This window comes from Cydia fagiglandana, chromosome 2, assembly GCF_963556715.1.
Source record: "Cydia fagiglandana chromosome 2, ilCydFagi1.1, whole genome shotgun sequence".
In the NCBI taxonomy this organism is placed as follows: Eukaryota; Metazoa; Arthropoda; class Insecta; order Lepidoptera; family Tortricidae; genus Cydia; species Cydia fagiglandana.
The window spans coordinates 20,388,713-20,402,820 of NC_085933.1; the positions used below are offsets into that span (position 1 = coordinate 20,388,713).

General features: G+C 35.1%; 1 protein-coding gene across 1 annotated transcript in view; it reads right to left on the reverse strand.

Annotated features, from left to right (window-relative positions):
* Positions 1-1,554: 1,554 nt before the first annotated feature.
* LOC134678121 (cell adhesion molecule Dscam2-like) overlaps positions 1,555-14,108 on the reverse strand; it is a 44,623-nt gene continuing 32,069 nt past the window's right edge. Inside the window, exons 25-29 of the mRNA XM_063536572.1 lie at positions 13,528-13,640; positions 12,842-13,001; positions 12,018-12,131; positions 3,010-3,087; positions 1,555-2,065 (exon numbers count right to left, since the gene is read on the reverse strand). Of these exons, the coding sequence (XP_063392642.1) occupies positions 2,037-2,065; positions 3,010-3,087; positions 12,018-12,131; positions 12,842-13,001; positions 13,528-13,640 (494 nt within the window). The 3' untranslated portion in view covers positions 1,555-2,036. The remainder of the gene's footprint in view (positions 2,066-3,009; positions 3,088-12,017; positions 12,132-12,841; positions 13,002-13,527; positions 13,641-14,108) is intronic.

Genomic DNA, 14,108 nt, shown 5'->3' on the forward strand with positions numbered 1-14,108 from the left:
ACCATAGGAGAATCACGAGTATCCCGAAGACATATTGCCACCAACCGTGGTAAAAAATGAGAGGTTTACAAAAGAATTATACGTACACATGGGTAAAAAATAGGCTAACTAAAAAATAACCACTTATAATTGATACTTGGAACATTTTAATAATATTTCACGTACTTACATTACAAGTCAGTAACAAAACTGCTATTAAAATTTCCCGTTCAGAAATACGTAATCAGAAATACACAATAGTACCTATTACGGAAACATTTTTCTAAAGACAGCTATTATTAATATAATCCACATTCATCGCTGTTGAATAAATTTTATGTCAAAATCATACAATACGGCTGATTTCATGAAATGTTATAATTGGCAGTGTTAATCATAGTACTTATATGTAAATGGACAGTTACGCGGAAAAATTAACATACTTCTTCATACTCAAAACACAGGAAATAGGAATAGGTACAGAATCTGGTGAAGAAATAAACTGTCCTCCATCTTTATAATATCAATAATGCATAGCATGTAAGAACACGGTTTTAGAAAGTATATCAATCGTATTCCGCCACCATTTGAACTTTTTTCCAATCTTTTTATAGCAGAAAACTATTTTTAGAAGGTATTTTATACCCATTGGTACCCCATTATCGGAGTGTTATCGATGAAATAGGTAAGTCTGTTATTTGCTAGTGCAGCAAGCCTATTATGGATCGCTTTATCATCATTTATCCACGTGATAAAACAACTGTCACTTTTTAACTCTGCGGGATAGAAAGAGACGGACACAGTTTGTTGTCACGTAGACAAATACGACCATCATATCCTCATCTCATCAATAAACAATTCCATCTTATCCCAACGTACCTTAATAAAATCAAAAATACGGAGACAGAGCCTCAGATTATTTGCTTGAAATCAGAAACGAAACTTAACATTTCGTTCGCATTTTGAACCTTATACTCGTCTAGTATAAACACAGAGAGAATTCCTGGGACTCAATCCTATTCTTAATCCGCGATATGTACAAGTCTAGTCTTACAAGAGCTTTTACTGTCCTTAAGTATAAGTGGCTACAGCTGCACACTTGTATCAAAAACTTGCAACGATCCTGGAATGGATCCCAGGACTTTGACTATGTAAGTATTTACAGTACAACTATTTGACACAAACACCTTGGTTTTACCTATCTTATGCTAATTGAAACATCAGTCTTTCAATAAAGATAATTTAAGTAAATATAAACGTCTATATTTTTATAATGATTGAGATCAACACTATAAATTAATTCTAAACATTAAGTTTTACATTGTCGTGATTGTCGTTTGATTTGTCATTTAAGTATTGGCACATCACGATCTAGGTACAGTCAACATCGTTAGATTTGTTCATTTTAATAGATAATACTTCGTTTGACCCGCTACTTTTGATGCTCACTGTACTCAAATTCCATTAAGAGTTTTTTCAGATGAAAAAACATCTTTGCCAACAGTAATTTAATATTATAATATGTATCTCTCCTCAGAAAGTATAGATCAAATAAAATCCAACGAGCATTTTAAAAATTTCGCAACAATCAATAATCAATCATCAATTCACCAATGAGTTTATTCATATTTAACAAATGTATAGTAAAATTATAGTGTTTAATATAATATTTCCACGAAAGTAAATCTACTTATGAAAGCAAAGGTAACATAAGAGATTTTGTTAGATCCATAATTTCTGGCGCAAACAATGAAGTTATTCGAAGTGGTTTTTAATTCGTCTAAACGTCTTTGGTGTCACACAGATATTGAGGTATCATGCAACATTTTGCTATTCAAAGGTATTCTTTTGGCCATATAGGGACAACAACAAAGGGAATTAAGGTTGCGCCCATGATTTCTGTCCCTTATATAAGCATCATTTTGATATGTCAGTTCGGTTGTTCTATTTACGTACTTATTTATGTAGTACCTACTTAGTACATTTGCATTTTTCTTTACAGAGTCTTCCTTCGGAAAACCACATGATTTTTTGGCTATAATTTAATGTTTCAGTTGTTATCTGTGATGTGGAGTGCGGCAGTGTCCTGAAAATAAAGCAAACAATATACTTACATATATGTATGACGAGAAACCGTAATGAACTAAGTATCTGGCCGTTAATTCAGTGCGATAATAAGTGTTTAAACGTCAAACTTCTATGAAATTATGACGTATAAATAACACTTGCACTGCGTGGGCTATATAACATTCCTGTCGACTTTTCTTGGTCTAACTCCATTAGAGAAAATTTACAAAACAGCAATTTATGTTCTTACGTCACATCATTCAAAAATTTTGCTGTCTTCATGCCAATATTTCATGGTAGCTCATTAAATTTTACGAGGCGCTCTGGCAGCGCCAACGCCAACCTCTAGCACTAATGACCGCTAATTGACCTGTTACCCAATTTGGCACCAACGAGACAGTTGTGTACAGCGTGAGTATACCGAGCGTAATTAATGACAAGGTGAAGTAATAGGCAACACCTAGGGGCCTATTTGACTCGATGGAGGGCAAAAGGTGACTTAGATTAGAGGCGAAGTTTGTCAGATTGCGAAATTACACATAGGCCTTTGTGCGTCTTCTTCCAAGTTTGACAATTTCGCATCATTTCTGTCACATTCACTCACATCATTACATGTGTGTTTCTGGGAAATATGAAGAAGGTTCTTCTTTAATACCAACAAGATGAGTTAAAGTACTGAACTTTAGTAGTAAAACGTAGTTAAAAATTATTTTCAGAATTCTTCATGTGAAGTAGCTTTTCTGTTATTTAAATTAAAGCAACAACTTTTAACCCTAATTTATATAGTATCTTAATGTAATAAATGTAAGGTGGAAATTGATTATGATTGGTTCTAAGAAATGGGTGTAATGGAAGTAAGATGGGTGCAGGGTGTAGGGTGTAGATGGGTGAAGGTGATTTCCTATTTGAACAGAAAGCAAACACTAATAGTTTAACATAGCGGGCCGTTGAACAGAATCTTACTTCGCGGAATCGCTGACATAGTAGCTTTCGAAGTGCTGTCACTGTCGTCCGACTCAGAGCGAGCCTGAAAGCTGGTCTCTGTTGACAAAAATGGGATTTGTTAAGTCATTTCAGTTAAGTCATCTATCGTGGATTTGTAAACAGAAAAAGTTTTCGACCACAAAAGCCTAATTTAACAAAAAATAATTACCTATACAGGGTGATTCATGAGACGCGAGCAGGACTAATCCTGCACACTCAGTAACTGATAATTGATCGATCAACGTCGTATTTAGGTGAAACAACCACACTTTTCCCTATTTTTTAACTTTTTGGCGAGGGCAAATTTAATTATCTACACCCTACAAGACCTAATTAATAAACATAAAACCTCTTTAACCGTAATGACAGCATTATGATTACGAAGAAAATAAACTGTCAAACTTGAGTGAGATACGAGTTTTCAAAAGTAACCAGACCGTGATGACATTCAATTTGACACAGAATATCGGTAGTTTAGTATTCTAATTGTAGGGTGACCATGCATGTCGTAAATAAATTAATAACTTTTTTTTTCAACACGACTAGAAAATTAACGTTAACCTCACTAATACTGATACGAAACAGTTGCTTATAATTTACGAAATGCGCAGTGTTAGTCCTGCTCACGTGTCCTGAATCACCCTGTATACGTGAATTTGAAAACAAACTTAAAGCGTTTGCTTGATGGTGCGGCCAACATGAGCATGACGCAAATTAGTGTTCGAGAGCCTACATATGTATAGGTACCTACCTATGTTGGCTATGTTATATGAAACCATTTCGTTATACTGACAGACCTACAGTATAACTCTACACCGTTTTGAACACAATATGTGTTCAAAACGCGAAAGTTACATATATTATAAGATATCCCTATTAAGAAGGTCAAAATGGGGTTCTTCTATGCAGGCAATAAAAATCCTCATTATTTTTTAGCCTTAATGAATTATTTACGTTCGGTCACAGAAATAAAAGTGACCCGATGACCTATTTTATTTTGAAGCCAAAAAAAGATACGTTTTTAACCACTTATCCCTAATAAACGATATTAGTGACCTAAAGTGGGCAGCCAAAGCTATCTAACAAAAAGGTTAATGGTGCAAACAAAACGATCAATCAATTACCGAGCCCCAGGGATCTACGAGACAGATTCATTAAACGAACCTCCTCTACGAAAAACTTACTTAAATGGAAGAAACAGTCATTAATTTTATCTTTTCATTAATCAAGATTAATAGACAGTATTAAATTTAAGAGGCTTTGGGTAAATTAATATTAATGTTTAACATTTGTAATTGGTGTTATGAAGTAATGTAATCTATTTTACCACAATCATGTTGTTTAAAATGTAATGAATGTGGTTTTTAAACAGCACTTAAGTTCATCAAATTTTCTGACACAGTAATATCACCATTTTACTACAATGTGGTAAAAAGCGTTTGAAGGCTACGAAATACTAAAAAATGAAAGGTTTTTTTTTCTACCCTGAGCACTCGTAGAGTTGAATGTAAATTTGAGTAGGTAAGTCATACTAACCTAATCATTGACTACAGGACCAACTCTGAAATACAATGGCTGTCCTAAAAAATATCGACATCAAATCTGATCAGCCAAAACACACGAAAGAGCAACAGTTTTCTTTTACTTTTTTTGTGACAAATTTGTTTTATCACTTTTATTTACATTTGTAATGGTTATGGATAAAATAATTTTATTTTATCCATTATTTTTCCTTTCTTACACAGTTAAGGTAAAAATATAAGTCATTTGCTATAATATCATAGCGTACATTCAATATTTCTCAAAATAAACATCCTATTGGATATAATAAATGACTAAGGGCCACTTGCACCATCCCTCTAACCCGGGGTTAACCGGTTAAACCGATAACCTAGAGTCAAATTGTACTAGTAACCATGTTAACTTCAGGTTTAACAGGTTAGCCCCGGGTTAGTAGAATGGTGCAAGTGGCTCTTAGATACATAACTAGATAAGACAAAATAGTGTATAAAAGGTAGTGATCATCCTCAAAGCACATCAATCACATCATATACCTAACAATAGCCGCATTAGTATGGATAGGACAGAACGCAAATCAAAGTGATTGGCAGCCTCCGCCTGGCAGTTGCCACCCGCATCCCGATTGGTCGAACCAGCAACTATAACAATGGAGTCCCAAATGCAGCGTTGTCACTCTAGTTTTGTGCAGATTGTATGAAATTGGAGGAGACAGAACTAAGCTTAGAATAGCATTCGAATAATAGCAATTTGACTCGTATTCGCAGCGCATTTCGTACTTGTGCTTAGGAATACTTGGTATAAATCGAACTGAAGGTCGTTTATTCAAATCTCGTCGCCACTCAGTATTAGTATTAACGAGAAAAAAAGTTATAGTGGAATAAAAAAACTCACATACATACATATTATGCATACAAACATGAGTCGTGTAAAATATAATAAGTTTTTGGCAAAAATTTCATTTTTGGTACAAGCTTTTATCGCTGACTGTACTTTTCTTTCCACAGGCAATTAATACTCATCGAGACAATTCTAAAAACCCCAAACACAATTAGGTTTCGTTGTTTTATCACAGAGTTCCTATGGCCACCTCCGGTCTCCATAATCAGATCAGCTCGATGACACTATAATATTGCATTGTCACCCGACTTACGTATGTATGCAAAATTTCAGCTCAATCGGAAACCGGGAAGTGGATCAAATTTCATCAGGATCAAACTTGCAAGATTTAATTACAGACAACGGTCAGGTTAAAATAAATAAAAGCTTGTAAAAAGAATGTCAAAGGTTAGGTATGTCTAGTATTTTAGATATCGTATTGTTTACTCTCGCATGCATTAATCCTCCTTCAGCGGTATATACTCATTATACTCCATAAATTCGGATAACGACTGCAATAGCGTTGCTGTTGCAATGTCTCTTATTTACCTTACCACAATAGAACTGAACCGAAATAGTACAACTCATATAACTACCTACATAAGTACTATATATAATCATATCTAGCTCTCCTAAGTCAGGCGTGTCTCACTCTGCGATTTCGTCGCTTTGCTACAGGTAGCTAAAAGTGCATCCGTTCGGCCTCAATTTTGGGGTTTGCCATGAGCCGCGCATGGCGCTGTCGCCATCTAGCGGCCATATCTGCGCTGATCGTAACAGACGCGTTTTGTTAGAGAGTGAGTCTTCTGTACTTAGTACTATTATTTATTCTGTGCCTAAGTGACAAAAGAGCCGACTCAGCCTCGACTACTGTTACCAGCTCTTGAAATATTAGACGAACCGAATTTATACCCGTCATCCAAAAGTCATTATAGATTTTGACCCGTGAATAATTAGTTCTTGGATTTTTTTTTCGTAGGTCCCTCGGGGGGGTCACTGGGAGTGTAAATTCAAAAAGTAGGCTGAATAAGGCTCCTGCGTATATTCGAAAAATGGTTTTTTTCTAAAAAAACGGTTTTTCTTCAATAACTCGGCCATTTTTGATTTTACAGTAAAACCGTAAGGACAAAAACTGTAGGAAATTTGATTCTCTACAAGTTAGTCCAGTCATTATATCCAAAAACCGACCCTTCCCGTGAATAATCAGTTCTTGGATTTTTTTTGTACGTCCCTCGGGGGAATCACTGGGAGTGTAAATTCAAAAAGTAGACTGAATCAGGGTCCTGTGTATATTCGAAAAACGGTTTTTCTTGAATAACCCGGTCATTTTTGATTTTACAGTAAAACCGTGAGGACAAAAATTGTTCAGAATTTGATTCTCTACAACTTTGTTTCCCTTCATTTATGCCGTAAAGCGTGGAACATAGGAGATAATGATAATATTTTGAATTTGTCGCGTTTTTCAGGTTTAATTTCTAAAATATCGATTTTGGGGGGAGAAAAGGTGGGAACCAAAATTGTTCAGAATTTGATTCTCTACAAGTTTAGTCCTCTTCATTTATGTCGTAAAGTTGAAAATAAACGAGATGTTGAAAATATTTTGAATTTGTCGCTTTTTTCAAATTTTATTTCCAAACTATCGATCCTAGAATTAGGATCTTAGAATTGTGAGGACCAAACTTGTAGAAAATTAAATTTTCTAAAATTTTTGGCCTCACGGTTTTACTGTAAAATCAAAAATGACCGAGTTATTAAAGAAAAACCGTTTTTCGAATATACACAGGACCCTGATTCAGTCTACTTTTTGAATTTACACTCCCAGTGATTCCCCCGAGGGACGTACGAAAAAAAAATCCAAGAACTGATTATTCACGAGAAGGGTCGGTTTTTTGGATATAATGACTAGACTAACTTGTAGAGAATCAAATTTCCTACAATTTTTGTCCTTACGGTTTTACTGTAAAATCAAAAATGGCCGAGTTATTGAAGAAAAACCATTTTTTTGGAAAAAAAAACCATTTTTCGAATATACGCAGGAGCCTGATTCAGCCTACTTTTTGAATTTACACTCTCAGTGACCCCCCCGAGGGACCTACGAAAAAAAAATCCAAGAACTAATTATTCACGGGTAGGGTCGGTTTTTTGGATATAATGACCGTACGAATTTCAGACTTCACGCCCGGTAATTAAATTCCGAGTTCCTGTGTAAGTAGATTATTATAATATTTCGGGTTGATGAATAAAAGTTTGGACGTTGTTGTCCCTGAATGTGTTGACAATGCAAAAGTTTCGGTACCAGAGAGTTTTTGATGACGGTAAATTAAAGTACATAATTGTTGAAATTCAAGAATTAAGTCATCACCCACAGTCACAACATTTCATAATGATCATTCATTCAATTTAAGAGCTGGGCTCTTGTCGGTGCAGCGTGATGAAGTTGTCTCCACCTTGGTCGGTCCGAAGCCAGCACTTTAGTGTCCTGGGCTATAACCGCGAAAATCGAAGTTCGCAAATTGCAGGGATTTTTCTCTGTCACTCTAATTACGCCTTCGTTGGAGTAAAAGAGAAAGATCCCCGCAATTTGCGAATATCGGTTTTCGCTCTGGTATGACACGGCCCCTACATGCTCCCTTATTTCATAATGATATAAGTTTTTTTTAATAACTATTTTACTACGATCATGCAAGACTTTATTTTAACACGTTCGCTGCGGGATCAAAACTGGCGGTTTTTTATATGGTGCGTTAACTGGCCGATTGGCCTGGTTCTTAGACTCTCCGCCGCGGCGATATGAGGCTTATTGACCTAGAAAGGTATCGACTGATATAAATGACTATAACTAAGCGAAAACGTAAAAAAATGGATACCCACCTATCAATATCTAAAGTCGACGAGTTGGTGGTCATAGTGCTGGCTTCGCCCCGGGTTCCTACTGTTTACTTGAAAGATATATGCCAAAGTATATGTAAGGTCTTGTAACCCGAAACCGCACCGAATTACAGGTTTATTTCAGGAAGTATTAGTGTTGGGAAATAAATTATCGACATAATATTTTTAATATCAAGGATTGGTGATATTAATTTCGGTGCGATTTTGCTACGAGTCATTCTTTTTTAAATCATTTTTCACAAACACCTTTCTCCACTTTGATTTGTCTGTATCAGAAAGTTCACTTTCAAGATTTGTATCCTGCTGAAACGATAGTTCCAGCATTTTTCTACATCGTTTATTTGGCGGAGACATAATACACAATTAAACTTCAATAACACCATGTAAAAACGTAAACAAACACTCGAATAATGCACTATGCACTATTTACGTCTGTTCCCGCTAATTACGACACAACACTAATCGTAAGTAACTAATTCAATCACCTATAACAGTGCGGGAAGGGGTGGAGTGACCTTGTGTTCTATGACGGGCCTTCCGGCCCGTTACCCGCAAGGAATCGAAAAAAGAATTACTTAGTGTGTTATCAGGCCGGAAAGCCTTAGCACAATTTTCATGCTTTTTTGAGTAGCCCTTAAGGTCGTGAACTCAAACCTATACTTGTCTCTTTTGTACATACAGAAATGCTCCTTATACAGCCGCCGCACCAGGGGAAGTTCACCGTTTCTCGCCTCCGCACAGAGTGGGAGTACATGCATCGGGTTTTTAAGCCTTATATCGCAGCGAACGTGTTAATAAATAATGTTACTGATCGTTAAAACAAAGACTTATTTAAGAGTCAATTTGAAATGACAAAGAGAACCTAATATTGAATATGCCGGGTACATCGAGCTGATTAGCGAAGTCCTTTAATTTCCTGTTACAGTGAATTGTTTCGTATACCCAAGCGAAATTAATATCCTCTTCTAATCCACCCCACCACGTAGGAATAACAGACGTAAGGGTATGTTTATAGTTACATTAATTTGGTAGTAATAAGTGCGAGTTCATACATTTTCAATGCGTTTAGTGGCAAATATATAGGTGCTAATAAATTAGTCACGGATATTTTAAGCGATAATACATTACATTAAAACAATTAACTTTTAACTGTAATTAAGGAACCTTTGTATATCATTTTTTTTGTTTTCATTTACCGAACAAAAAAAAAAGATTATAATTAATTTTTAAAATAATCACCCCTAAAATGTAATACCTGTCAAGATGTTTAACACTGTCTGTCATGTCACGCCACTTCAAGTTTAAAGAGGTTCTAGAATGTCTTATTAACAGGGTGTTTTAACGTAGCAAATTTGTTTCCTAGTTTTCTCCAAAAAACATAACAAAACCATCATTGGTTTCATACTTAAATGTACTCCGAGAACCAAGGACTATCAGCTATAAAAATCATCATCATCTCAGCCTATATACGTCCCACTGCTGGGCACAGGCCTCCTCTCATGTGCGAGAGGGCACAGGGCTCATGTGAGGGAGGGTAAAAATATCCGTGACTAATTTGTTAGCACCTTATATTATGAACGCGCACTTCACACTAATCAGTGTGAAAACAGACCTTATCTGACAATAATTATAAATTTGGAACTCATTGCGCGAGAATACGTTAAGCACTTTACGGTTATACTTGTTATGAGTAGTGGGAAATAATTTAGACCAAGTTTAGCATACTTTTAAAACTATCTGCACATTACAATTTTATTTAAATCTGTTTTTGATTTATTCGAACTCATTTTCAAGCAATATTCGTGTGAATGATTAATGCACATCAATTTGTATTACTAAAATGTAATTGCTGCCAGTTTTTATATTGTTGCCAGCTACATGCTGTGATGAGACCATTTCGTTGCACTTTAATCTTTTCTACATTTTTCTGATATGTAAATTGTCTTGTTTGTGTTAAGAAATTTATATTCAATTAAAACTGGGCAGTGTTGCGAAATCTAAATAAGATTCGAATAAACATTTCGACATCTGAAGTTACAGCCGCTAGCCGCGATCAATTCCGTCCCAGTTACTGCGAGCGTTGCTCACTCTGCTGGCAGGACAGTCCTGACTCAGCTCTGTGGGTATATTCTAGCAAAAATTGTATAAAACTAAAAAAGGTAAAAGTTCTAGGTATCATGCACCGCGTTCGTTTTTTTGGCATTAGAAAAAGACTGCGCGAACTTAACATGTCTTTTAATTGAAAAACGCTTTTTAAAAATCAGTAACTATTACTAATGAAAGCAAAAGAATATAAATAATCGTATATGATTCATAATTGTTACATATTTGCCGTGACATATTTTTCAAATGTGTTTTTCAATAAAAAGATATGTTAAGATTTTTTCCCTTTTTTCTAATCCTAAAAAAACGAACTATCGCCCGTAGGCTATTACTTTGTTATTTGTTTCAATATTTGTAATGATAAGCTATTTCCACTTTTTGACAGGAGGTAGCCACTATCGTTTCAGTTACTATGATCATTGCTCACTCTGCCAACAAGAGAGCCCTGACGTAGGTATCCCTGGGGAAATATTTTAGAAAAGATTGCATACAGCTAGAAATCGGAGCAAAGGTATTACAACTTCGTCCGTTGGTGAAACATAGGTATATTTTTTTCTTAATGCCGTACCTATCACGTCTTTGTAACGGTTCAATAAAATGAGTCGTGTGACTATTAAAAACTGAGACATATTATCAACAACACGTTATTCCGGAAAAGTAGCTTTAAATTGAACAGGCAGCATAAATACGAAACCAAATTATATTACAGAAAGTCTAAAAATTTATAATTTTCATGAATCACAAATTAGGGTACCGATTAAGTTCAAATTCTCATTGCTGTTACCAATTTAAATCACAAGCAGAATAAGCGTGTTTAAAAGCAACAGAGAGACATTCAGTGAGATTTATCTCGGCATGTTTCCTCTCCGAGTTGGCACAGATCTGAACCGGACTTTATGTTAATTAAATCAACTTTTTAAGCAAAATAAATTTTCTTTCTGCAATTAGAGTTGGACTTCTGAACAGTTTTAATTTAAGAATAATTGACAGTCGGTTTATTTTGGGGAATTTATCTTTTCAGGAAATTTGGTTCGTAGTTTTTCGTTTTAAGCTAATTAGCTTTCGCTTGTTTTACTTTACCTTCTCGAAATCCGAGATGATATTATTTTAACATAGGTTCTAGGTTCTAGTAAGATTTTATTAGGCATGGTAGATAATACATATATACTCATTTCAATTATAATGTTCCTAATAGCAAAATAACGCAAAACATCAAATAGTAATCATAGAGAAATACAAATGGATTAAATCAAGATAAACATGTGATTCGTCTATATCGGAGGTAAAAGTGGAAAAGTTATAAATAGGACCTCTTTAGAGGCAAATTATACTCAAATTATTAATAATGCCTCGTGCGGGAGCTCCGTAATAATTTGACATTTTGAAGGAAGAATAAGGGCAAATGAGACTTTCATTATTAACAATTAAATACCTATATTAAATAAACATTAAGTTAAACAAGGCAGTATAAAAAATCGCTAGGCAAATTCGTTGCTGCAATCGTATGTAAGCTACATTTTTTTATTTTAATTAGACACCTTTTGAGTGTACCTATCTAATTGACATTTCAATGTATTTTTTAATATTACACATTTTACCTGTGTCAAATCGTGGGCGCCCAGGAAGCCGGCTTGGCAAGTCTTGATTCTCCACATGATCAAATGTTCGGAAACCCAGTGCAAACTCGGCATAGGGACTTATTTCGAACATTTCTGTTTGAAAAGAGAATACTTAGAAAATCTGTCCAAAATCTTTATTATCAACAACAGGGTTTAAAACTTTGTTTTTATAACCTGCTTAAAGCAAGGTTTAGACTAGCAAGAATTTGTATGCAATATTGCGGTATCTGACCAAACTTTTAAATCCAGTTTACCTTAGTAGGTAGTCGGCAATGTAGTGTAAATTGCATGCAAGTATTATTGGTAGTCTAAGCCTCTCTGATATTACAGACCAGATTTTTTTTAAAGTTAGTTGAAATAAGAATAAGAAAATTCATACATACAAACATAAGCATAATTATAGACTGCAAAAAGCATAACCCTCTAGTATAGGTACTTGGTTTTTAAGAAAATACATAGTATAATTATTACAAACCAAAACAAAAATGCAATTGATAAACGAAGACTTTCTAAATTCTTGTAAATAATTTAATTTGCCATAAATAATACAGTCTAACGAGTAACATCAAAAATATTAAAAACTAAACATTAAAAACTAAAATAATCTAAATTTAAATAAATCTAAAAAAGGCACCCGCGGCATTGTGCCAAACATGTTGGCAGCATTCCCTCGCTGAAGGGCAATACTAATGCGCTGCGAGAGAAAGCTGCCAGCTCTCTGGTCACCGTTAGTATCGGCCAGCTTGCAGCTTTCAGCTTGTTGTTATGTACATGTGGTAGGTACTAATTGAACAAATTCTTACCATTCTTACTGGTCTTCCTGTTGTGAACGGGCGACGTGTATATCCGCGGCGTGTGCGCATACCGCTCCTTGTGCTCCGACTGTGACGTCACGCTCTCGTTGCGGGATTTCACGTCCTCGGCTATGGAGTGACGGTATTGGGACGAGAAGTTTTGTCTATGGAGAAAGCAAGTTTAACCTCGTAAGACCCAGCATATAAAGTTATCATATTTTTAATTTGAACCTTATTCTATAAGTAAATTGGAATGAATCTCGTTTGTTTTAAAAAGCCATTAAACAAAAGAAATGCAACTTTATTTGGTTCATGAAAGGTTCAAATTAAATTGCATGATTATGTACATTGTAATGTACATTCAGTCAATATAAATGCCAAAGATGCAGGTGGAATCTTGATAAAATAATGGATAGGTCCATGGGTTCAGTAAATAAACCTACTGTTTATCAACCAGAACGTTCATTCTTTAATTTTGGAAGTTATCTACTCAAGAGGAGATTTAAATATTTCATAATTTAAGTAATAGTACAATTATGTTAATTACGGTTTATTTATATTGCAATAATTTTACATTACTCGTGATTGACATACCAATCCTCAAAAATGTAGACTGATAGATATGCAGTTATTTAACGTAAATAATCAATTGAGGATTAAAACTCTTATAATAAACAATTTGATATTCCTTGCCTTCTCCTGAAGAGGATGCAGATAAAGGCGAAAACGCAGACGACGAGGAGAACGGAGCTGCATATGATGACAAGCATGTTTAGATCAAACATGTCCGACGGCGGGCCAATTTCTTCTGCAAAAAGAATAAAAGATTACCAGCGTGATCTCACCGAGGAAAGGGGATGGCCGCTTCTCCTTACAAACGTAGTGCCCATTTTCCTATATGGATATTGATATTAACGTATTTTTGCTTAACTCGTGTCGATTTAAAACACTCCCTTCGGCCGTGTTCATTACGATACATATCGTATCGTAATCATTACGATACAAGTGTGAAAAGTAGGAAATTCGCAACGAGTAGCGATAAATTGGACGTAATGTACTCATATGGTCGTGGTGATAATCATTGTTTTCATAATACGTATAAAGTCTAATTTCACGAATTTTCGAATGAGCGAAAAACAGTAGTACGATAGATTTTTGCCGCTTCTGTACATATAAGAAGCTGCTAGATGATAAAGTCTGCGCTTGTCAGGTTTTTAATTAAAGTTAAAGCGAAATTATTGGCAAATTCGACTTCGCGAAATTGGATTTACCTCTA